Source organism: Podarcis cretensis (genome assembly GCF_951804945.1).
Source record: "Podarcis cretensis genome assembly, chromosome: 9".
NCBI classification, from domain to species: Eukaryota; Metazoa; Chordata; class Lepidosauria; order Squamata; family Lacertidae; genus Podarcis; species Podarcis cretensis.
In genome coordinates, this window is record NC_137178.1 from 40,028,394 (window position 1) to 40,054,171 (window position 25,778).

General features: G+C 39.4%; 2 protein-coding genes and 1 long non-coding RNA gene across 7 annotated transcripts in view; 2 read left to right on the forward strand and 1 right to left on the reverse strand.

Moving 5' to 3' along the window:
• Positions 1-20,153, forward strand: part of DCLK2 (doublecortin like kinase 2) — a 76,341-nt gene extending 56,188 nt beyond the window's left edge. For 2 of the 5 annotated variants that reach the window (XM_079990435.1, XM_079990434.1), the window contains 8 exons: positions 527-646; positions 1,811-1,957; positions 7,355-7,488; positions 8,357-8,434; positions 11,062-11,158; positions 12,351-12,431; positions 14,232-14,348; positions 18,633-20,153. In XM_079990435.1, coding sequence (XP_079846561.1) covers positions 527-646; positions 1,811-1,957; positions 7,355-7,488; positions 8,357-8,434; positions 11,062-11,158; positions 12,351-12,431; positions 14,232-14,348; positions 18,633-18,839 — 981 coding nt within the window. In that variant the 3' untranslated portion in view covers positions 18,840-20,153. Of the gene's footprint in view, positions 1-526; positions 647-1,810; positions 1,958-7,354; positions 7,489-8,356; positions 8,435-11,061; positions 11,159-12,350; positions 12,432-14,231; positions 14,349-15,095; positions 15,178-16,701; positions 16,779-18,632 lie in introns of those variants that run through there. The other 3 variants (XR_013842365.1, XR_013842366.1, XM_079990436.1) reach the window with 3 other exon arrangements.
• Positions 20,154-20,244: 91 nt separating this feature from the next.
• The window catches only part of LRBA (LPS responsive beige-like anchor protein), a 357,313-nt gene continuing 351,779 nt past the window's right edge, over positions 20,245-25,778 (reverse strand). Inside the window, 2 exon segments of the mRNA XM_079990486.1 lie at positions 20,245-21,673; positions 23,523-23,674. Coding sequence (XP_079846612.1) covers positions 21,583-21,673; positions 23,523-23,674 — 243 coding nt within the window. The 3' untranslated portion in view covers positions 20,245-21,582.
• Positions 21,717-23,401, forward strand: LOC307224044. The gene is made up of 2 exons (XR_013842392.1): positions 21,717-22,259; positions 23,086-23,401. It is a non-coding gene; the product is annotated as an uncharacterized lncRNA (long non-coding RNA).

Genomic DNA, 25,778 nt, shown 5'->3' on the forward strand with positions numbered 1-25,778 from the left:
TCATCAGTCGTAGAATGCTCACATGTACTTCCCGCAGGGTTTTCCACAAATGCATGAAGTGCATGTTGTTAGAATGTTTGTACTGTGATAAAGGTGAGGTTTCAGGAATGGTTGTTTTGGTGTCTTCCAGAGTGTTACAGCAACCATGGTTAACTGTAAAATAAAGTGGCTGGCCTTCCTGGAGCATACCCAGTTGGTTTCTTATAACTGAAAACATCTAAAGATTTACCTGATTTAATAAAATGGCATGCCTTGTTTTTCATTTTTAAATCAATTTAATGAGGAACATTTTGGAAGCCCTTGGTAACAAAGGATTTATTAAATCGTTGAGCCTATACCTATGTTGCTTCACTAGAGATATCTCAATAACTACACTGTAAATGTTGCAGAGAAGAATAGTGGTGGAAAGCTGCACTGTAGGAAGCTGCTTTCTCATGTGAAAACTATATCTTAAAGCCACGTTGTTACAAGGAAGATTTGTCTTGGTTTGTTTTTCCCTTCCACTCCTCTTCCCAATAATAAATAGGAACACTTGATTGAAAATGAAGTCTCAATACTGCGCCAAGTGAAACATCCCAATATTATCATGCTAATAGAGGAGATGGATACTGCAACCGAGCTCTACCTGGTGATGGAGTTGGTCAAGGTGAGAGGCTTTCCATCACTGAATATGAAGATACTGAAAGTTCCAGGGTCCAGTACCTATGCATAATAGTCATGGTACAGAAAACAATGTTGTGACACCATGGGACTTTCCTCTCCCTTCCTAAAGTAGTTCCCAGCCCACTTTTGAAATTCCTGTTCAGAGTGATAGCTGGTGTTCCTATGTGCCTTAACCTGCAAATTTTGTAACATGTGAAAATGATAATTATTTCTGAAGTCTGATTCTGGCACATATGATTGTTATATACATTGCATTTACATACTAAGTTATCATGGATATCCAGATGTAGAAATTTGCTGTGCAATCGTGTTATGTTTCTGCACTGTTTTAAAATTGCAATTTAAAATTAATATTAGATTGGCATGTAACCACCTATGTATATCATAAACAGCCACCACATCATACATTTGCAGGTTTCCTTTCTCCCTCAATTTTTTAAAATGTAGGAATTCTTTATCCAGTTCGTTCTTACTTTCAGATTTCACTTCACATTTGGCAGAAGTAGCCCTTTAAAGTTAAACAAGAGCATTTTTGTGTTCAATTTATTTTTCTTAATATTTTCCTCTGCTAGAAAGCACATTTAAAAAACCAAACCTGTGTTGTTTGCAATTAATGGTTGAGAATTGTCAGAATTTAGAGACTTATGCCAATGAGGCAGGTCTGCAACACATGTAATGCCCATGAAAAATGTCTGCTAAGATTTCATTATTTTATATTTCAGTCGAGACTTTTGTAGATTTGATTCTTTTAAAGGCGTTCTTACATGGCACAGGGATTTTTAACATTCATAATCAAGCATAAGGGATTTGCTGTCTAGTATAATGAAGTTAGGTGCTCCTAAACTCCATTAAAATCATGCATGTAATTTAGCACTGTGGTGCTTTTCTTAGAAGTGAGCCCTACTTAGTTGAACAATATTTCATTTACCAGCAAGAGTGCATAGGAATGCAATGTTAAGTACACAGTGAGCATTCTAGTTCCACTCATTTTGGTGAGGTTTAGGTATGTGCAACTTTCACCCTATTGCTTCCATTGTGATTTCCCCAACATTGCATAATGGGGGGAAAATCTGATTTTCCTTCAGCAGTTATAAAATATGATGGATTTTGTTTTGTTTTAATTATTTGATCCTCCTGACCATTACAGGGAGGAGATCTTTTTGATGCTATCACATCTTCAACAAAATACACAGAGCGTGATGGAAGTGCAATGGTCTACAATCTAGCCAGTGCACTGAAATATCTCCATGGTCTCAGTATCGTTCACAGAGATATCAAGCCAGAAAATCTATTGGTATGTTACCTGTTTCATGTTATTCTCCCATCTGTTTGCCATGTTAATTCAAATTCATACCTATATGTTAAGTGCTGAGAAGCAAAGGGGTGTGTGTAAAGAAACACATATAACGGTGTGCCTAAATTCCATCTGATTTCATAAAATATTGAAAACAATCTATAACAATACTTTTCAGTTTAAATATTACATTGTTAATATTACAGCGACAATTTGTTGTTGACAAAGGACAGCTGGACATATTAAGGGCCCCATTACCTTCAGTAGCTTAGGGCCTCATCAAACCTAAATCCGGCCCTGGTTATATAACATCTAAACAGAACCCATCCAATAATCTGGCTGCTTAATTTTGAACCAATTGAAGTTTCCAAGTCATCTTCAAAGAAAGCCACACCTGCAGCATATTGCAACAGCCTAATCCAAAACATGAGAAGATCTGTGTTAATGCTTCCACTTCCCACACGTTAAGAACATTCGAAACCAGATCAGAAGGCACCATGTGAATCTCCCTACACAAAGACATACATTTGATTTGATAGCATTTCTAATAAATGCACTTTTAAAAAAAAAGCTTAGTTCTTGCCTGACGGCTGAAGTAATAAAGTGAGACTCGAACACAAACAAACTTAAGTGCTATTTCTTGCATGTATTTACTTTAAATTCAATAAGGTGTGGTTTTTTTAGCAAATAAGTAGCAAATTAGCTGACAGTGCAGTCCTAAGCAGGTTTGCTCAAAAGGAAGCTGGTTTTAATGGGACTTGTTCTCTAACAAATAAATCTGCTTTGGGGGGTTGGGGAATGCTGGATGCAGCACAGGGAAAGGGAAATCAGGGGACATGCCTCCCCTTCTCTTTCCACAGCTGGAACCATCCTAAGCAAAGCTATGTTTAGGGGATGGAATCACTGGCAGTGATTCCAACAAACTCTGGAATGACTTGACATTAAATCCAGACATTAGACTATATCATATATGAGGGATTTCTATGTTGTTTTGCCAGGAGAGGGATATTAGGAGAGATATACAGGTAGAGAGAGAGAGAGAGATACAGACAGACAGACCTTTTTTGTAAGCAAGTTTTCATATATGAATAGTGAAAGTGGTAAAACCAGTATCTATTTTGTGAAATATTTTATCTCTTTAATAATGTTTCCAGTACAAAAATACCCTTAATAATAACTTAAAGCAAATTTAATGTGACCATTTTAATGCTTATGCTTGATTTGTTTCTCTGTGTGGAAACTGCAGCATGCAAGAACTGAGTGCTCACTTACAGGTACACGCTGTGATTCACGATTGTTGATCCTGTCTACTTTACAATAATAACAATGACATCAGGCACTTAAGTGAGTTGAAGCTCATCTGACACTTTAAGCTCTCATTAGTAATCAAATCAGGTATAAATAGGCACAGATGCACTTTTCACTTAGAAAGCCTAAAGAGATTACTTGACAGATGCCATGATTGGCATTGATTTGCAGGTTGGAATGACATAATACTTCTTAATGTAAATTATTTCTCATCATTGAAACACATTTAGTTGCTACATATAATGTCAGCCACTTGTCTGATTTGCATTCAGCTTTACCAGTTCTTCATTGCTATATGCATATAAAATAATGGATGTTATATGTGATGTTTTGTCGGGAATCATGAGACTTATGGCTGTGAGGTACTGCAGCACATTACATTTTTGTTTATTTAATGAAAAAGGCTTTCTGCTAATAATTGTTCCCAAGAGTGATAAACAATCAGAAAAATCAACAATAAGAACTCACCCCATAAAACGATGATCTAATTAAGCTATACATACCGTATTTTTCGCCCTATAGGACGCACTTTTTCCCCTCCAAAAATGAAGGGGAAATGTGTGTGCGTCCTATGGGGAAAATGCAGGCTTTTGCTGAAGCCTGGAGAGCGAGAGGGGTCGGTGCGCGCCGAGCCCTCTTGTTCTCCAGGCTTCAGGAAGCTATCCCCCCAGCCCGACAAGCTCCGGGAGCGATGGCGAGGTTGCGCGTAACCTCGCCATCGCTCTTGGACCCGTTCTGGGGGCTGGGGTCAGGGGAAGCTTGGGCTTCCCTCGCCCCCAGCCCTGCAAGCTCCGAGAACAATGGCGAAGCTGCACACAACTTCGCTATCACTCTCGGACTCTCCAGGCTTCGCGCAGCTCTCCGCAAGTGGTGGGAGCCCGGCACTCGGCTCCCACGGCTTGCGGAGAGGTGCCTGTTCTGGGGGCTGGGGTCCGGGGAAGCTCGGGCTTCCCCAGGCCCACGCCTGGGGGAAAAATAATTTCCCCCCCAAAAAACTAGGTGCACCTTATGGGCCGGTGCGTCCTATGGGGCGAAAAATACGGTAAATCGCAACATAAGAAATTATAAGAATTAGTCTTATAAGAAATCATCTTAAAAATATGCAGTAAAAAGTTTAAACTAATCTTCTAAAGCTAAGTAAACATTGTTTAGTTCCTGCAGCTGTTTTAGCAGGGGTCTTTGGGTCTTGGGAGAATGTCCTTCTGTTATGTGGGAAAAGGGCATTGTCATGAGTTTGAGAGTGTCAGACTCCTCTAAATTTCTCGATCAATTAAGTGTTAGAATTTTATCAAGGTTTGGGGTGTTAAGATGGGTGCCAGACTTCTAATCCCTGTATCTAGCAAGTGTTAAAAGCTAACCAATCAAGGCTCGCTTCCTGGGTGATGGGCCGTTGCAAGAATCAAAGGGGCTCAAGGGGCTTGTGTGAGATGACAACTGGGTGGGGGGCCCCTCCCTCAACAGATAAAGCCAGAGTTTAGAAAGTCATGTGAGCTAGAAGCTGGATTCAAAAAGCTGCAGGCTGGAAAGGCAGAGAGAGAGAGAGAGGCCATGACTATGGGAGAAACAAGGCCCTTTTGAGGTAGAAGCGTAGAGTTGGAAAGGACCCTAAAGATAATCTAATCCAAACTCCTGCAATGTAGGAATATGCAGTTGTCCCATATGGGGATCAAACCTGTGACCCTGACATTATCAGCACCATGTTCTAAGCAACTGAGCTATCCAGCTTTGAATTTGTCAGTTTTGTTGATGATGGGAACCCCTCCATCGCAGACTCAGGTTCTATATATGTGTAAATTAACCATATATCATAAAGACACCACAGTCTCCTCTGTGCCTCATTTCCAGAAGGAAACATGAACCCTGGGTAAACGCCAATCGTTTTTCATAAGGCCTGGTTTCCAGACCCTTGATCACCTTGGTTGCCCCCTTCTGCACATGTTGCAGCTTGTCAACATCCTTCTTAAATTGTGGCACCCAGAAGAGGACACAGTACTCCAGGTGTGGTCTGACCAAGACACTATAGAGCAGGGCTATTACTTCCCTTGATTTGAGCACTATACTTCGGTTGATGCAGCCTAGAATAGCATTAGCTTTTTTAGCAGCTACATCACACTGTTGTCTCTGTTGCACCTGCATAATTATCTCTTATCTATTTGCACTATCAGAATTTCTGAAGTTTTTCAACAAAGGAAAGTCATTCATATTTTGCCATGACTCAAAGGAATAGTTTTAGCAATCTTTCTATATAACACACAGAGCTAGGGAGATTTTTCAATACATAAGCTAGCTTTTCCCAACCTGGTGCCTTCCTGAAGTTTCCTGACTTCAACCCCAGCAATCATGGCGAATGGTCAGAGATGTAGTCCAAAACATCTGAAGAGCACCGTCAGGAAAAGCATCTCTTGTAGAGAGCTGCTTAGAAGTATATGCTTATTATGTTGCTAACTAAGAAAAAAGGCACACTGGGCAATTAAACAGGCATATTTTAGAGATGTAGTTGATCTATGGTATGCCCATTGGAACTATACGCCAATCGTTTTATGTACTTTCTTTTACTTCTTCAAAGAGTTCCCTGACAGTATAGCTCAGAAGTAAGTAATATAAGAATATAAGAAGCTCTGTAAGGCCTTCTAACACTTTGCTCAGAATATATTCCCCACCATTTGATTCTTAGTCATCGATTTTGTAACCAAATTTGACTGTTAGACTATTTACATGCTTAAGTAGGCAGCTGCTTTAATTAGACTTATCCACAGACTTTGCTAATTCCACCCACCCACCCATGGTTTCTAATTGAGACTCTCCACAAAAAAAAACAATTGATTTGCTTTTACAGTTACCTATTGAAATTCATTGATAATGGTGTGTTGAAGATAAGAGCCGGTATGTTTGCAGTGTATTAAGGCCCAGTACACATCTCAGTCTCACTCAGACTGGGTGACCCATCTTCCCTCCCTTGGTTTTTGAGTTAGCCCAGGTGATAACTGATTGCTCTGAGGGCCATGAAACATTTTTTTTCCATGGCATCTAGATTGGCTGGGAAGAAGCATCTTTTTCACCTTCCTTGGAGTTTCAGCGTTAAAGGATAGTATATAGCAGCCCTTTGTTCTGGACAGAATATTTTTTATGTCACAAGTTTGATGGTGGGTGGAATAGTGCATGTGTTCATGAGAGAGTATGTATGTGTTTATGGCATGTTTGGGGTGAAAGGACAAGTGTCCTAACAAACTAGCCATGGAACAGGGCACCAACATAGAGTTGCAATGGGAGGTGCTTATAAACAGTCACATAGCCCTGGTTGTTACCTGCAATGTGGGGGCAACTGCAAGGTGGAAACCTGCTTTTACTGACTCATGACACCCAGCACAGGATTTTCCCTCAGGAAGTGCACTCAGGTGAGAGCAGCGTGGAATGCCAGGCCAATATATTGGTGGGATAACTGCTTAGGTTCCTGTGTTATTCTGTCTTACTGATTTTGGATTTGATTGACATGAATGCAGGTTTAAATAAAATGGTAGCCTTCATATGCCAAGACCAGTGTCTGTCTCATTCTTGTCTACTACAATATTACAGTGGTACTTCGGGTTACAGACATTTCAGGTTACAGACGCTTCAGGTTACAGACTCCGCTAACCCAGAAATAGTACCTTGGGTTAAGAACTTTGCTTCAGGATGAGAACAGAAATCGTGCAGCAGCAGTGCGATGGCAGTGGGAGGCCCCAATAGCTAAAGTGGTGCTTCAGGTTAAGAACAGTTTCAGGTTAAGAACAGACCTCCAGAACGAATTAAGTTCTTAACCCGAGGTACCACTGTATTGCTATTAGGTCTTATATATTTATATCACTTGCTTTCTACAAACTTGTTGCCACCTATGATGAACATTAGAATGCATTTTCCACTTAGAATGACTGGAATGGGTTTATCTACTTTTATAGGGCAGGGTAGCATTTATATTGCACTTTTCCCCTCAATACACTTTGCATGCAATAATTCTTAGCAGCAATCCTGTAAGGTATTGTCCCTATGTTTCTCCACTAACAAGTTATTATTCCTTCTCTGTTTTCTCCTCCCTTCACCCCTCCACCCCAGGTTTGTGAGTATCCAGATGGGACAAAATCGCTGAAACTAGGAGATTTTGGACTAGCCACTGTGGTTGAAGGACCCCTCTATACAGTCTGTGGCACGCCAACATACGTAGCTCCTGAAATCATTGCAGAGACAGGGTGAACATGCATTATTAAAATGGGGTTTCTTCTTATTGTGTTTGGTGTAAGAAAGTGTGTGCGCACCTTTTAGTATGTTTTAAGAATAGTTATAGAGTGGTTGTGTATAGTTGTTTGAACAGGAAATATATTTGAAATCAGTGGGTTGTATCCAACTAAGCTTTACTTGGAGCAGACACATTGAAATTTATAGACCTAAGTTAGCAATGTCTGCTGATTTTGGTAGGTCTACTCTAAGTACAACTAATGTTTGATACGAACCCATTTGTCCTAAGGCCCCGTATAAACAGGTATGTGCTTATGTAGGCTTGATTCAGGTATTGGGTTTTTTCTGAGGCTTGCAGAAGCCATAGTCTTCTGATTAAATGGAAGCCATAGGCTTCAGCTGAAATGGAAAACTTTGGTTTGGCAAAACCGCACAAGTTACTAATCAAGCTGAAGATGTGAGAGAAGGAGGGATAGGAAGAAAGGAGTTTATGAACACCAAACCATCATTTGACATTACATCTGAACAAAGCCAAATATTATTTTCTCATTGGATAATATATGGAATACCATGAGATACAGACAATAGACATTTTATTATATTCTATATAATAATATGTACATGTATTCTATATAATAATATCTGGTAGCAGAATATGAACAAATTAATCTCAGCCTGATCTTTACTTACTTCTAGGTCAATAGCAAGCTTTGTCAAGCTTTGCTTGGAAATTTGCTGTTAGTGTGCTGCTAAAATTAGAAATTAAAATGGCACGAACCAGTAAATTTGAATAAACCTGAGAACCTTCTGTGCAGAATCTTGTAGTGCATATGGAGGAAGTATCTTAAAGATGTCATTACCCGCCCCCCTCTTCTTTTACAGTTATGGCTTAAAGGTCGACATTTGGGCTGCAGGTGTCATCACATTCATACTGTTATGTGGATTTCCACCATTTCGTAGGTAAGTAGTATGAAGTGACATTTAAAATGGATGATCTGTTTCTCCCTACGCTACATCACTTTCAATCTTTAAATTGTAAATATTATAAATACTGTTTCTTCTCTCATATTTCACAGGCTATATATCTTCCTTCCTTCCTTCCTTCCTTCCTTCCTTCCTTCCTTCCTTCCTTCCTTCCTTCCTTCCTATTCTGTTAAATATAATGCATTCAGTTTATCTGCCATCAGAATATTCAGAAAGAAGAGCAATATTCGTTACAGGAAGAAATGAATAGGCTATATTGTTTGTCAAAGGTAGGCAGGCAAGGCTCCCAGCATCTTTGTCACCTTGTCCTTGAGTCTCTTTCTTCAGAACCCATCTGTTGTATTAAGCATGCAGAGCTTGCCCTCTAGTGTTAGAACTTGGACTTGGACATCTTATAACTATAATCAGCATATGGTGTTAGAACATTCACGTATCTGATGTCTTTAGATTCCCAATTTTCATTTATTACAAACCTTTTGGTGGTCAAGGTAGCTGGACTTCTTGAGCCAGTTCATATATTCATCAAATATAGGGGCTTCCAGGAGTGCAAAAAATATTCATATTAGAATCATAGAATTGTGGAGTTGGAAAGGACTCTGAGGATCACCAGTACCTCTCCCTACAATGAAGAATCTCAACTGAAGCATCCATGACAGATGGCCATCCAACCTTTGCTATAAAACCTCCAAGGAAGGAGATTCCACCACCTCCCATGGGAGTCTGTTCCAGTGTTCCACTGTCAAACAGCTCTTACCGTCAGAAAATTCTACTTGATGTTTAGTCAGAATCTTCTTTCTGGAATCTTTCGGTCCTTGTCTCTGGAGCAGGAGAAAACAAGCTTGATCTATCCACCATGTGACAGCCCTTTAGATATTTGAAGATGGATATCATATCTCCTCTAAGTTGCCTGTTTACCAGGTTAAACATACCCAATTTCATCAATCATTCCTCATAAGGCTTGGCTTCCAGACCCTTCTTGGTCACCCTCCTCTGCACCCATTCCAGTTTGTCAGTATCCTTCTTAAACTGTGGTGCCCAGAACTCATGTATAATCTTCCTTATTGATTTCCCCTTTCCTTACATTTCTTGAACATTTCATTCTTACATCTTGGCTCATCTCTAAGCTCCTTTTGCAGAAATGGTCCTTAGCCTCATGAAAGGCATCTACAGCCCACACAGCATAGTGAAATGTCCTGTAGGGCAGGAATGGGCAACCTGTGGCCCTCCAGATGTTGTTGACAGTTCCTATCATCACTGTTTTCAATTTCATTGTTCTGCATGGGACAATGACAATAAAGATATTGAATATTGTATATATCGTTCATTGGCCATGCTGGCTCTGACTGGTGGGAGTTCAGCAACATCCAGAGGGCCATAAGTTAGCCACCGCTGCCATGCGACATGGCAATAGGAAGAGGTAATCAGTTCTGGTGAGCAAAGCAGCTTCCATAAATCAGTATACCAATGCAAAGGAAACTGAAATGTTAGCAGTAAAGGGCTGTATTCAACCAAGTTACCAGTATATGCAGAGTAGAACTATTGAAATTAATGTCTAACTTAGGTCCATTAATTTTAATAAGTCTCCTCCAAATAAACTTAGTTAAATACCACCCAAACATTTCAGAGTTGTCTCTCCACAACTGCAAACCTGTTCATGTGAGAGCCAGTATGGTGTGGTAGACTCGTAATCTGATGAACAGGGTTCGCATCTCTGCTCTTCCAGATGCATCTGCTGGGTGACCTTGGGCTAGTCACACTTCTCTAAAGTCTCTCAGCCTCACCTCACAGAGTGTTTGTTGTGGGAGAGGAAGGGAAAGGAGAAAGTTAGCTGCTTTGAGACTCCTTCGGGTAGTGATAAAGCGGGATATCAAATCCAAACTCTTCTTCTAGCTGTTCCTGCCCTGAGCTATGAGGGCAGGCTTCAGTTTCTGCACAATTGAATTCAGATGACTGCTTGTGCTCTTTTTAATCACAGAATGCTGTTTTATGTTTCATTTTATACATATTGTTGTACACTGCCCTGCTATTTTATGATACGGCAGTATATACGGTAAATACTTTTAAAAATACTTTTATAAATAAATATAAATACTACTTTATAAAATCCTGTACAACATATAATTTGAATCCAAGTGTGAGGAAATGATACGTTCCTTCACTGCTCAGGATGGGAGCAGCTAGAACAGGCTAGCATCTCTTCCCTATTTCGTATAATTGCCCATAGTAACAGACTGTTTGATGTGTAGGGAGAAATGTGCCACTTTAGAGCCACTGAGGTGTTCTGAAGTCTTTCACTGACAAGAAGCAGCCAGAAACCTGTTTTCTTTACTTGTATGGCTTAAATAAATTGAGTCCAAAGTTGTATAAGAATGAAAATTAGGGCAGAGTGATGCAGATCTGACTAATTGTTTGTTTAATGATCTCTATTATGTTTTATATTCTGAACAGTGTATTATATTTCTTCTTGGGTATTCTCTGAACAGAGAGCAGTTTGTAAATTCTGAACTAATCAATAAAAATAAATAAACATAACTTTGGTTTTTTTAGCATTCATAAATGATTTTTAAATTGACATGCTTTTTCTTCTTGGTTTTGATCCACAGTGAGAACAATGTGCAAGAAGATCTCTTTGATCAGATCTTGGTTGGAAAGCTAGAATTTCCCTCTCCATACTGGGATAATATCACTGACTCTGCTAAGGTATTAGGCTGTATTAATGATATTGAAGTTGAAGATATGTTTTGGTTTTTGGTTTGGTCTTTGCTACCCAAACTGGTTGCAGAGTACGAAAGACACCAGAGCCATTGCTGGGAGAACAGACCAAGACAAATAGTTTCAGTAGGGGCTCCCATGGTAATGCAGCTATCTTGACAGCTATTCTTTCATTTGGATATTAAAACATCAGCCACTGCAGTGGGACCAGTTCAGTGAAGTGATTAAGGAAAATACTCAAGTTCACATTCTTTTCTGAAAGTCATAAGTTTTAGGTAATATGCTGAGAGGTGCTGTGCTAAATCAGAATACGAACTTATCCACATCAAAGGTCAGTAGAATAGGTCAGTAGAATATTTATGCCTAGATGTGGGCAACAATTGACTGTAATCATGTGACATTGAGGAGAATGTAATTAAGTTCATGTTTCATGCCTGTTTTGATTTATGACACAGTTGAAATGTTCCCATTTTTGTTTCCACTTTTGTAAAGTAAAATGAAACACAGGTACTAGACTCCTATTTTCTAAATAAGAAATAGATGCTTTTCATTTGCTGTAGGGGTTCAGGACCCCTTCCTTTGGGCATGGGCCTATATTGTAAGAATAATGAATTCTGCAGTAGTGAAACAGCAATATTTGTTTCTAGGCAAAAGCAATTCCACCTCCACCACCTCCAGTGTGTGCAGTCAATGGCAGTGTGGTTTTTAGATGGAAGGTGTTGCTGTGAATATCATGGGCTTTGCCTCCCGGGAGGGAATTCCTGGTGCAATTCTCTTATCTCAAAAATATGGCTAACTTCTGACACAACCCTCTTGCTACAGCTTTGTGGGATGAGTGCTTCCCCATTTTAGAGTGTAACCACAGCCATCAATATGCTTTTAAACGGAAGGTGAGGATGCATTTGAGGCTTCCTTTTCCGGTCTGCTTAGCATCCTTCCCCCAGCATCTGTGCACTTTATTGCTTCTGCATAGCCAGAAATAAAGCTGCCGAAGAAAAATCTTAATTGGGACACATACTTACTTACTTCATTAGAACTTACCAAGAGAACGTAAACTCAAAGTCTAGTGGGCATGAAGATCGAAAGCAAAAATTGTGACAAAAGCAGTCTCCCATTTTTAATACAACTATAAATTGTGCTCATTCCTTTCCTCATGTTTCCTTCCCCCCTCCCTTTCTAGGAGTTAATTAGTCTGATGCTACAAGTAAATGTGGAAGCGCGATATACAGCCGCTCAGATTCTAAACCACCCCTGGGTGTCAGTGAGTAAATACTTTCTTATGTTGCATGTTTATGCAAAATTAATTCTAAAGAAGCCCACCCTGCGTTAAGTCCTAATCTTCTGAAATGCAGTTTGGCACATCTGCCAGCTAAGTTCTACCTTTGCGCTGTTACTCCAAAGCCGCTTGCATAGTCTGACATGTGCTGCTGTTGTTGTTTTTTAATGCCCCCAAAAATCTTCTATCTAGTTGCATGGTCTGTATTTGAAGGCTTCAGAAAACACATGAGTACTTGGCGGCCCTTGTTTTCAAAACAACTGAAGTTTCTCTCAGTCAGGCCTGGGCAGAGGGGGAGGGCAGCTTCGGTACCCTTGCCCCAGGCCTCAGAGTGCTAAACTGACCAGGGGCCCCATCAGGAATCAGCTGCTTTTTTGTTTGAGTTTTTATTCTAAGAAGACTCCTGCCCCTGGCCTCAGACAAGCTCTGCACGGGCCTGCTATCAGTGTTGTAATTATGACAATTGTACTTCCATGTCAGTTTTCTGGTAGAAGGAGACATTTTTGTGGCTGGCTACTTGATCAGCAGAGTCAGTCCTCTGACATGTTGGGTGAGAGGAGGCTCAATTTCTGGTCTGCACAATGCATAACCAGAATGGACAGAATGTTTAGCAGTATACAAGCAGTGAAAGAGCACTGGAGCCTGGGGGCTGATGCCTGATTTTGTTGAGCTCTCTGCCTACATTGGGATGATTGCAGTAGCATGAGGAATCTGTGGTTTTCCAGAGGTTGTTTAACTACAGCTCTCACAAGCCATGACCATTGGCCATGCTGACTGGGACTGATGGGAGTTAGAAACCAGTAATATACAGAAGGCCACAGGTTTTCTACCACTGCTGTACAGGTTTCAAAACTACTTTGAGCATTCACATGTTCAGGCAAATACCTGAACACACCTTATGTGTCAAATGTGGATGGCAGCAAGCCTGGCTACATGAAGAAGCACTGCAGGGGCGACTACTTCTGATTGCCTGAAGTAGAGTAGAAACCTCTGTAAACCTTCATTTTACAACATGGGAAAGGCTGGATTTTTCTGATGAGGGGCGGGCGTTGCATGTCATGATGGTAAGGGCAGAGCTTGCCATGGCATGCCTCTGCCCTCCTCCATATGTTCAGATTTCACTGAGTCCCTGAACATGCCTATTGTGTGTTGACATTTTAGTGAACCTCTGAAAAGAGGCATGGGTATCTGGGAAATAAATTTATTGTGCTTCATTTGAAAACTCTTCGTTCCACTGTGTTTTCACAGTTTGTTACCTTTCATTTTGTAGTTATTTTATTTTATTTATATCCTGCCTGTCCTCTCAAAGGAGCCCAGGGGTGGCAGTAGCATATACTGTAGAGAATGTTTTCATAGCCTGCATGTTATCATAGCATGAATTCATGATGTTTGCCAGAAGTCCAACAATTTTGATACAATCACAAGGCAGAAGGCATCTAAAGATAAGCTTTGCATTGGATTAACATCATAGGACTAAAAAGTGCTTATCTCTACCCTTAGCAGCCACTGGGATTTAGAACTGTTTAGTTACAGTTATATATCACGCCCAGAAATTTTTCCTTCTTGGTTTTATGTGGCAGAAGGCTTATTTTGTGGAAAAGTTTGTGTCCAGGCTATTTCATGTCCAGGCTAATTTGTCATCCCACTCCAAAGAAAGAAAAGAAAAGAAAAAAGAAAAGAAAAGAAAAGAAAAGAAAAGAAAAGAAAAGAAAAGAAAAGAAAGAGCGGGGGATTGCAATGCTTTTCTGTATACTAAAATGCGGTTCTCTTTTTTTCTTTACAAAGGATGATGCCTCCCAGGAAAATAATATGCAAGCTGAAGTAACAGGTAAATTAAAGCAGCACTTTAACAACACACTACCAAAACAGAATAACCCAACCGCAGGGGTTTCTGTCATCATGGTAAGCAAATGCATCATTTTTATTATTTTACTAATCTACTATCAGTCACCTGCCAGCTCCCCCATACCACCTGCCCTCAGAAATGCCATTATGAAATCCTTCCATTGAAAAAGAGCAGTGAATATTTTTGGTTGTGTCTGTTTCCCCCCGTGCTGTGGATGCATTTTTAAGAACAACACTTTAAAAGGAGCTGCTGACATTTTTTGTGTTTAATATTTTTTTGTTTTATAATTGTGTAATTTCACTTTAAGCAAACAGTTCAGACCTATTTAAGTCACCTGTTATCTTTGTGTCCAGTCACAGATAGCTTTCAGCTATTCCACCTGTGCTCTAAAGAATTTTTATTTCATAAAATACAGCATTTTGGCAATGGTGTTCTTAAAGATGCTACCTTATGTTAGCGGCTTTTGTTTGCACTGCTACACAAATATGCAGCACCAATAGACATTGTTATGCAGTAGGAAACCAAAGTCATTTTAGGTTTGGGGAAAATCCTAAGATTTCTGGAAAGAATTATGGTGGTGCCTTAGCCTATGGCCCTGTACTCACTTACCTCTAGGTAAAACCTTGTCATCATGGGTAAGCAAGAAGTATAAGACTGCACTGTCTGTCATTGTACATTCGTAGCTATCTATATCAGCTTATGAATGACAGTTTAAAAAGTAGCATTTTATTTTAGAATAAATACAGCAGTAGAAGGGGGGAAATACTTTAGACTGATGCTGTTGCTTGCATTTCATTTGACAGTTTGACTTGACAGTCTGAGGGGCCCCAGAACTTCATACTTTGTATTTTTGAGACTTATGGATAAACCTGAAGCAGAAACCTGGTATAAAATATATTATTTAACAGAGTGATTTTAAATTCTAACTCTTAGCTGCTCGCAAGTTTGCACGCCTTTAAGCTTGCCTCCAGTATAATGCAGTTTCTGGCTTCTTATTGGTGTGGAGTTTTCTAATCCTCCGGCCTGATGGTTTTGTTTCTAGCCAGTGAAACACACTGCAAACACTACTTATGGGTTTTTGTTGCATTTTCTCCTTCCCTGCTGATTAAACTGCTGCAATACAACTGAGTAACTATATATAGGGTAGTGAGAAGAATATGGAGATGTGTAGTGCTGACTACAGTCACTTGCTGCATTAATTAAATGGGAAGGGAAAAGCCAGAATGATTTTAGTATTGAGGTGCAGAACATATACAATAATTTCCGTAGATGTTCAAAGCCTACCTGTTTGGCTCCTCTTCTGAACTAAATAGCCAACCTGTAAACAGGTTGGCTTGTACATTACTAGGAAGTACAGGGAAAGTGCATTTCTTCTGTTCATGCTTCTGTGGCAAGATCTGTAAGAGGAATTTGGCATCTCCTGTGTGGTGAAGCATGTGTACACTTAGCTCAAGAGCAGCTTGCTCATCTTCCCACGAGAGGTGGTAGTGGTGGTGAAGGCATACATAAATTATTTTTTATCACACAACTGCAGAGGTGAACACAACTAGAAGGGTACGGTATATGTTTTTGATTCTGACACACATTTTCTTTTGGGCTTCCCAGTTACGTGCAAAGATCCCCCCAGTACCTATTGCCAGTATTCTAGCAACTTGGTCCCATTGTATACTGTGAATGAGCCATTTCTGTATATTTATATAAGAAATCACAGCATACAGGGGGACAAACAGAGATGAGGAGAGATGCCATTACAAAGTCGTCCTCGCTTTTTTACTTTTAGTATCTATTTTTATTTGTTATTGAGCCCTAAGAAAATATATGTTTAGGGAATGTGATAAAATCATTTCCACATCTATTCAGCAAGCATTCATTTCCTATGTTCTGCTGTATACAGAATTGTCTTAATTCCAATTTATTTTCAGCTTTGCATCACAAAACAGTTCTTTCACTGAGATTTTGAGTTAAAGCAGACATGGCCCTCATGTGGTAGAAGAATGAAATTGCATCTTTAAAAAATACAATATGCTGTTTCCCCTTGGAATCTTAAGATATAATGGGTTGTATCCAATGTCAGTCTGACTTGGGGTAGACCCATTTAAACCGATAGACATGACTAATGACTACATTGGGTCCATTAATTTCAGTGGGCACATTCTGAGTAGGGACTATCATTGCATTAAAGCCATTTAGTTCTAGTGCTGCTTTTAATTTCAGAATAGGGTTCTTTACGTTTATAAATGTTGCAATACTATTGGTTCTGCTTCAAGTAAGTCTAGTGTCTGTCCCTTGCTTTCTTCTTTTGCTTCCTCTCCCAATGCCTGCATTGCTTTCCTCTGAGTAGGTCCAAGGCAATGGTATGTACTAATTACGATGCTTTTTCGCTACATTAAAAATATGTTCTTTTTTTAGTTTGAAAGAAAAGGAGAAGTAACCAGATAGCGGTCTGAAGTGGGGATGTCTGTTAAATGATGCAGAAGAGGCACATGGCAAGCTTTCATTGCATTTATACGTTTGCACCATTTGTACCATTTCAGCCATGCATGATGTTTTGTGTCCTGTGTCTTTGGGTGCAGATCCTAGAACTTGAACTGTCTGCAGAAAGGGAAGATAACGGCTCTCCCGGGATGCTATTTGTTGGATTACTGATCCATAATCCTCAAACTGCATCACTACCACTGCCAACATGGTCTCATGGAATGTGCATTTCTGTGGTCACCCTCATAAAGCAGATAGAAATAACTAAACTTGTATTTTGAGGCTGTTTAACACACTCATGAGAATGAAAGCTTTCCCAGGTGGTACCATTTTAGGCTGCAAGTGTGTGGGACAAGATTGTGTGTTTGAAATAGCTCTGCCCGCCCCATTTCATCTGGGACCTCGATGGTCATACGAAATTTGTATATCATGGGGAAAAGATTGGTCTTAGCTTTCACCCTGATGTGCTAGTTATGAATGTGCAGGAATTCTTCTAGCTGTGGGAATAACTACACCCGCATCAGAAGCCTGAAGTGGAAGAGTTTATGAAAAGCTTTACAGCTAGGTTCTGCTGACCTCCTTAGTTGATAACCACAGCTCCACATTGTGTGGAGTGGTGGCATTAAAACTAATGCCCCATTGATTTCCATTTCTCCTCTAAGCATGGATTTAACTCAGAGTGTCCTACTTACTGCCTTATTGATTTAGGGTGTATTCATAGGATGCAGTGTTTTCTGTACAACAAGTATTCTCAATTATCCCCAGCTTCTTCTTCTGCCTAATTTGTTTGTGCAAACACTGGCATGGTCAGTAGCCATTCCTGATATCCCTGTTGCTCATTCTGCACCACTGTGATTTCAGGATTTGGTGGAGACTAAGTGAGGATTTGGTGGAGACTAAGTGAGGCCTGCCAACCTAGCAGTTCGAAAGCACCTCCGGGTGCAAGTAGATAAATAGGGACCGCTTACCAGCGGGAAGGTAAACGCTGGCCACGTGACCCGGAAGTGTCTCCGGACAGCGCTGGCCCCTGGCCTCTTAAGTGAGATGGGCGCACAACCCCAGAGTCTGTCAAGACTGGCCCGTACAGGCAGGGGTACCTTTACCTTTACCTTAAGTGAGGTTTAACCTGTGGATGGTTGGAGCTGCTCACATGAGGGGGGGAGGGAAGTATAGTATATAGAAGAACACAACATCTTTGCAAGCATGCATATGTAGTCTTTGAAGTAGAAAAGAGTCTAGCATTAAAAACTCCTGTTACTTTTATATCTTGTCCTAACAGCGTGTTAACCAATTCTGGTCAATATGCCCTGAGCTATATGAGAAAACAATGCTGGTAATGGTTACATACCTAGATACCTACATACCCAGTCCCCTTGCAATTTAATGTTTATCCACATAGAAGTGCCTTGATTCAAATCAACATCAGGCCTGCCAGTTACTTGCTAGTACAGCTAAATCAGGGTCTGAGTGCTTAACAGGTGTTTTTACACACACACACCCCGGCCACACATACATGTTTTTTCCTCACCAGACTTGCAAAGGAGAAGTGGTTGTTTTTTTGTCGGGGGGGGGGGTGGTTGTTTAAAGAAGCTCATTAAAATTATCTCACTGGCATTGCAATGGCATGTTGTTTTCATGCAGTGCTTGTTCCTAATGCACTGGGTGTGATGCATATCTGAAGCTAGTCTCCAAAACCATCCACACTAACCACAAATTTACAAAAGCCTTCCAATGTTACTTCTCCTTTTCTTCAGACTAATGCATGCATTGAAAGGTGGGTTTATTGTGTGCTGTCGAATATGAGAGTTGTAATGGTTTAGTGATGTGAGGTTTTTTTTTTATTTCTTCATTTATCTGTATTTTAGAACACAGCTCTAGATAAAGAAAGACAAATTTTCTGCAACAAGCGCTGTCAGGACTCTGGCCAAGCTGCTGTGGATCAAACCACTATGATAAATGCTGCAGCTCGTGATCTTCCTGTGGTCGGGCTCAAAACTTTATTTCCTGCTGCTTCTGAGCCACTCTCTACACACACTGTCTCATCATGTCATGATGATACTGCAGGATTTTGAGACAAATTCTGCTGAAGTCCATTGCTAGGTCAGGAATTTATCCACTACTATTCACATGCCCTCACTACTGTAGTTTGTTCACATCTGTCTGAAAGAGAGGTAGGTAGTATGTACGTTAGCTTTTAGTACTTTGACCATTATATTTGGACTTTCTTTTTCCCCCCAAAAAAATAATAATTAGTGTTAAATATAAGTTTGAACATTTTGGGATGTGAATGAATTGATCTAATGGTAATCACATGTTGATATACAAACTTCTTACATAGGAAGAACCACTAAAAGGCCTTGCCCACCAAACTCTGGTCTTTATTAAAAATAAAAAAATGCCAGGGGTCAACAATTGAGAGGCTGTAATTTGTTTGTGTGACCTTACAAAGCTCAGTTCCAGAGTTATTTTGGAAAGGCAAGACTGGTCCTTAGTGGGCAATCTGTACAATATTGAAAGACAACCTGAGTGAATGTGTGCAGGGTGAGGGGACTTGTTTTCAAAATATTGAAACTAAAGTTTAGAAAACATGAACTTAAACTGTGTGGCATTGAATACAAAAATAACGCAATCATGGGGCAAATCATTTTTCTCCCATTCTTTTTTTGGTATGAAGACTGCAGCCAACAAAGCATTTTTAAGCCGTTGTTGTTGGTTCTGCACTAATTCCCTCCTGGCATTGTTAAACACTACCACAAATTGTCTGGAATAGAATGCTGCTGCATGTCGCATAACCTAAATGGAGCCATATATTCAAAGCAAGCCAACTAAAACAATGATCTACATGGCCAACGACACAGAATACTTTGGCCATTTTGTTTTTTTCATTAGCCCACTCTGTATAACTTCAGGAAAACCGGGACTATTGGGGAGCAGTTATGCTAAATGTGCAGTCGAGGTAGATGGATCTTTTATCTTAATGATCTTTTATCTTAATGCTTGTTTCAATATTGTATGTACTCTTGCTTACTTCCCTTTTGCTCCTTTTTAACAATTCTGAATCATTTTCTATTAGCCTTTACCTTAGAACTGTAAGATCTGCAATAAACATTCTTGAAAAGAACACACTTTCAATTTTTCTTTTAGAAAGTCTATCCGATGTGTGTGTTAAACTTGATTTCCTTTTGTCTTGCATGCCATTTACATTATCGGAATAGAGGCTTGGAAATTAGACTGGGCCTTCTTCTGTACACTCAGATTGAGGTTGCAATCATATGCATCCTTACCTGGGAGAAAGCCCCAATCCAGTGTGAATCGCTTCCAAGTCACTGCTACAGCCATCCAGGAGCTTTTCGAAATTTAATGTGAGTACTACAGTAGCCATTTTTTTTTTTTTTTTTTAAAAAGCATTTCTTCATAGAACTGAACACACTTATCCGAGTTTTTTTTCTTAGCAAAAAAGAAAAGATTCATTACACATAAATTACAAATGCCTTTTTATTATTTTTTTTCTAAACTGAGTTTTCCCCTTTCAGATCTTTTACCTTAAAGAGAGAGTAGTTGAATGCTAGAAAAAAACCCAACAATGTGAACTGCTTCAAGTTAGCAGCTGAAGAAAATTATATACCAATATAGATATGGAATGTAAGTTTCAAATCTTAATAAAGCACAACATACAAAGTAATTTATGCAATACAGACCTACAAAACAATACAATCCCTTTCACAAATATTTTCACAGAATTCTGCACAGCAATCTTGTAGAAAAAGTAGAATTTATGCAACACCAAAAATAACATTGTTCCTTAGTATAAATTTTTAATTCATTACCTAAGAGGCAGGGGCTATTCTGTGATTTTCAACATGATTGGACAAGGACTGATGCAAACATGCCTCATTTTCGTATATGGTGTTGGGTGCTGATCTCACAAGCCATGTTACAATGGAAATTAAAGCTCTTGCCACCAAAGATTCTGTAGGCAGAGCTGGAATTATCTTCTGCTTGCAGCCTAATAGTGCTTATAGGCAGCTAGCAGAAGTGTACTTTAGATCTCCACATGATTTTAAAAGGAACAAGCCACATTTTGGATATGCATTAAAAGGAAGAGAAGGAGGAAAACGTATAGATTTGCATTTCATATAACAACTCTATTGCTGATTTCTTTTTCAACTGCACAACAAAAACAGCAAACTTAAAAAAAAAATCAAAAAACTAATTCTCCTGACTTAGAAGCATGCTTGATTGATGGAAACAAAATTACATTTATCATAATTTAAATATTCTCGATTCCCAGAAATTCAGTGCTTGAAATAGTATAATCATTGGAAAGGTACAAGAGACAAAATGTGGTGTGGGTTAGCCCAGTTTAAAACACCAGTATTTATAACACAGTATTATAACCAGCTTCCATTGTTAATCAAATATTCCTCAATATTATAAAGATTTACATGAGAAACATGTTTCATAATATAGCTAGTACAAGAATTTTAGCCATCTTAATTAGGTCTCTCCCCCCCATACATGGATCAAAATAGACTTACTATGACTAAAAATATAGATTTTCTTTTTAAGCTACAGAACCCCAGCAGCCATTTTCTGCTTCTTTCCCCTTCCCCCACAAAAAAGTCAAGCAAAGTCTACAAAAATAGCAATTAGCTTTAAAAAATAGCGTCTCCCAGCAAATTTTAAGTTACATTCAGATGTTATATTAATTATTTATAAGAACGGAGGCTCTGGCAAGCTACCCAAGCGAGACTCCTATGCTTCAAGTCTCCATTTAGCAGTAGGCCTACTTATGCCATCCGGCAAGTTTCAACATCAGTACCTAGTCTGGTATTCATGATGCCACCTGTTGAAATCGTTGTAGAAAAGCACTATGCTGCCAGAAGCCATGCCTGTCATTATACACCTATGAAGAAAAGACAGAAGAAAATTGAGGGGGGGGGAGCCACATGCCTACTTAACTGAATGACGGCAGAGAATGCCTGGAACTTACGCAGATTGCCACTGGGTATCTGTCAGTGTACGCAGCTGGGATGAGTTGGAGAAAAGGCTTCGGACAAAGAAGCACACTCTACCTTGGCACTGGTTTAAGTTGGGTTGGGAAACCTGTGCAACTCCCATCATCCCTCACCATTGGCCATCCTGCCTGGGGCTGATGGGGATTGGAGTTGAACATCTGGAGGGCACCATCTTGGCCACCCCAGTTGTAATGGAACTAAACCTCTTATCTGTACAACGTTAGCCAACAGAATGGCATGGATCACTCATTTCTTCTAATGGGGATAGTTGTTCCAGCAGTGGGAGAGCTGGGAAGCAGAGCTCACTCCAGCTGTGAAAAGGCTAGCTCCATGAGGCCTACTGCATCTGGAGGAAGGCATTCCATCGGACTGCCCCGGTGGAACGTGTCAAATCTGAACGAGAAGATCTACAAAGCAAATTTATGAGGCAGATACTGGAGCTTTCACCTGGGACTCTGTCGGCTCATCTTAGAGGTGAGTTGGGTCTCTTGATAGCAACCAGAATTGATCTAAACTATGCTAGATACTTTCATAGACCAAATGCTTTTGAGGACCATATTCTCATGAAGCTCTGCTGGTTGGAACAACTAAGAACAGGAGGTTGGGCACAAAAGTGTCAAGATTATGGATTACAATCTTTGAATGGAGAAATATCTATTCTTTAGTTCATGATCTTAGAAACTGAATCTTCAAGCATGATGCCAACCAAGACAGAGCATCCATTATCGCTGCCCGTTACTCTATTTGGTACCCTCAAATTAAGTGCAACCACTCAAGACCTCACTATTTTGAGAACTTTTCCAGAGTTACGCAGGGCCTTAGCACAGATGGAACAGAAAAGCATTTATGGATGCAGTCAGGTTGGATAGCATGCCCTATTTGTTGATTTGCTCTTTACATACAGTGCCCAGAGAATTATTTTATATATATATATATATATATATATATATATATATATATATATTGTAATTGTAATTTATTATTTGTACACCGCCCATCTGGTCAGGTTTCCCCAGCCACTCTGGGCGGCTTCCAACAAAGATTAAAAATACATTAAAATGTCGCACATTAAAAGCTTCCCTTTTTATATATCCTATTATCTATTGTTTCTCAGATCAATTCTCCTAGTTGAACTCTTAGCTGAAAACACCTATAAATCTGGTAGCCAAATTTTCTCCGACAGCTATGAAACTTTATTCCAGTTATGTTAATGCACTGTGATTTAAAAAAAAAATGTTGTAAATTATAGACTTATGTTGTGTGATTTTAGCGGAATGTCTTGTTTTTTGCCCTTTGTAAGGCCTCTGGCTATATACAATAAATTGAACTGAATGGGCTGCCTCAGTGAGAGAGAGATGGGAAGAAGGGCTCATTTCATCAGCTTGCATTCCCTGAACTGTGTCACATGGTCTTTATAGGAACAGCTCTTTAGAAATTGGTTCCTGGGTTTTTATTTCTATTTTCCTCTTCCCTCCCTGTCCCTTTCCACCAATTTGTTGTGCTGTTTTGGGGTTTTCTTTTCTTCCTAAGACTGTTTTGATTGTGTGTAAGCTGCTCTGGGAGCCTTTTCGGCTGAAAAACAGGGTACAAATGCACTAAATAAATTAGTAAGTCTTTTTGCTTTCTCGGTGTTACTTTTTATTGTTATGGATCCTTTTCTGCTATATAAGATCTGTGCTGAATGAAGCCAGTACAAAGTGGTATCAATAGCAAATAACTCAAAACAAACTGACTCACCTTTGGTCATAGGAAAGAGCCATGGATCGGATTCCAGCATCACAACCAGGATAGGCAAAAAGTTGCTTGAGGTCACACACTTGCCACACCATAACAACCCCATTGTCGCCTCCTGTAAGGAGGTACTGTCCATCCCGACTCAGTTGAATTGCCTAGAAAAAGAAAAGGCAAGACTTCTGTTAAAAGAACAACTTTAGTCATGCAGTTCTTTCTTCCATGTGTTAATTATCATCCAACAAGGCTGAATGCTTTCATTATAAATGCAGGATTTGCAAATGCATATACAGAACCTTTCCATTAATTGTTCCATAATATACAAGTCAATATTTTTGTAATTATTGCTAACTCAAACTTGCAGACAATGGCGGCATTTATTTTCTTATAAGCCATATTACATGCTATAAAATAAAATTCACAGAGTAACTTTTACTGTCCCCTGGTTATAGCTGGGAGTGCTGAATGGAAAACCTTCAACATGTTAAATGGAGGCTGAAAGTTGCTATTGATATCTTTTAACATATTTGCTTGTTAAATTATGGGTGCATTATGTGGGCACAATGTCAACACATAGTTTCAAGGCCAAACTGCAAAGGTTATTGCATGGGAAACTGCTGCACTCTTTCAGAGGACTCCGTCTCCTCAAGTTACACAGCATAGTCATTCCAGCCAGCAACATAACCTTGCCAATCTCATATCTCTCTGCAAGCAGATGGGAATAATCAGAGAGCTAAAAGAAGCAGCGTTATCTGCACCATTTCAGGAGCTACGCTGGCATAGGTTTCTCCTTCATCATGCCATTCTCTTTTGGTAGATGTCAGCCCTGCCAGTCGAGTACTAATGCCTCAAACTCATACACGGGAGCACCTCATGCTCTGTTAAGAATCTATTTCCTTGGGATATGAGTTGAAAATTACAGTCGGAAGAAACCATGAGGGCCATCTAGTCCAACCACCTGCGATGCAGGAAACTTCTGTTCAACATGGGGCTCAAACCCACAACTCTGAGTCTCATGCTCTACCGACTGAGCTATACATCATGCATCATCTTATTTTGTATGTCGCCTTCCCATAGTTCAAACCGTGTTCAAGGTGGCTTCCAACATGAAAATCACATAAGTACAAACCAAAAAGTTTGTATTGGGTAGTAAAATTACTACCCAAAGTAGTTATAAACAATACATAAAATATCAAAAAGAACACAACCAAATTGAACAATTTCCACGTAAATCATAAGAAAAACTAAAAGTTACAAAAGATAAATATAAGTAATATCAAAAGCAGCAACAAAAACAATACCCCAGCTCAATAGTTTGTTCAGCAGCCTCAGCTTTCGTAGCTGGAGTTAGTCAGGGCCCCATCCGACTCTGTGTGAAGAACCTTCCTCAGCTCAACTTAGCTTTTAACCATTAACTCTTTTTCACTTACGTTTTAAATAGTTGAAAGTGAAAATGTTTAACTTTTAAGTTAACTCTAATTAATTTTAGAAGTTGTTAACTTCTAAATTTAGCTTCTAATATTTTTTCATTAGCTTTTCATAAATAAAACCTTTTCGCACAGTTGCTATACACATTAAAAATAGAATAATCAAAACCGTTCAACTCAGTATAAACTGCAGTGTGGCTAAATTACCTATCATGGTAGTTGTTATTTCTTATGACAAGTCCCAAATACGTGCTACACATTTTTCACCTAAGAAAGAAACTGTACTTGCCCTTAGAATCTAAGCACATCAGGTACATTATATATTAACAAATGACAATGAAGACAGCAGGAAGGATGATGAAGCTGAGGCAGTAAATTGTTTAAAAGAAAATGCTGCACTCACGTTATCTAATAAACCAAATACAATTACTAAAAAGATTATTCATTATAAGCAAAATCAATATCCATTTTTTGCTCATTTCACAAATGGCAATCTCCTAAGGGTATTTTTGAAATTGCAGTGAAGACCATGACAAATAATTATTTGCTACAGTTATAAAATTCATCTGATGAAAATCCATTAACCTTATGGTTATGGTTCACTTGAATGTTATACTGGAGGCTTTTTATCAGAGAAATGCTATATTAAAAGCCAAATTAATGCCATTAATCTTGAACTCTTCTACAACCAATGAATCTAGCAAATTTCTGTGCTCTTGATTAAATAAAATATGGGATTTATAGTTTTACTAATAGATGTGGCATTTTACTGAGTCACCTAGATGGGAATGGGGGGAAAACATTGATAGACTGATATATATGTTGGTTTGGGAGT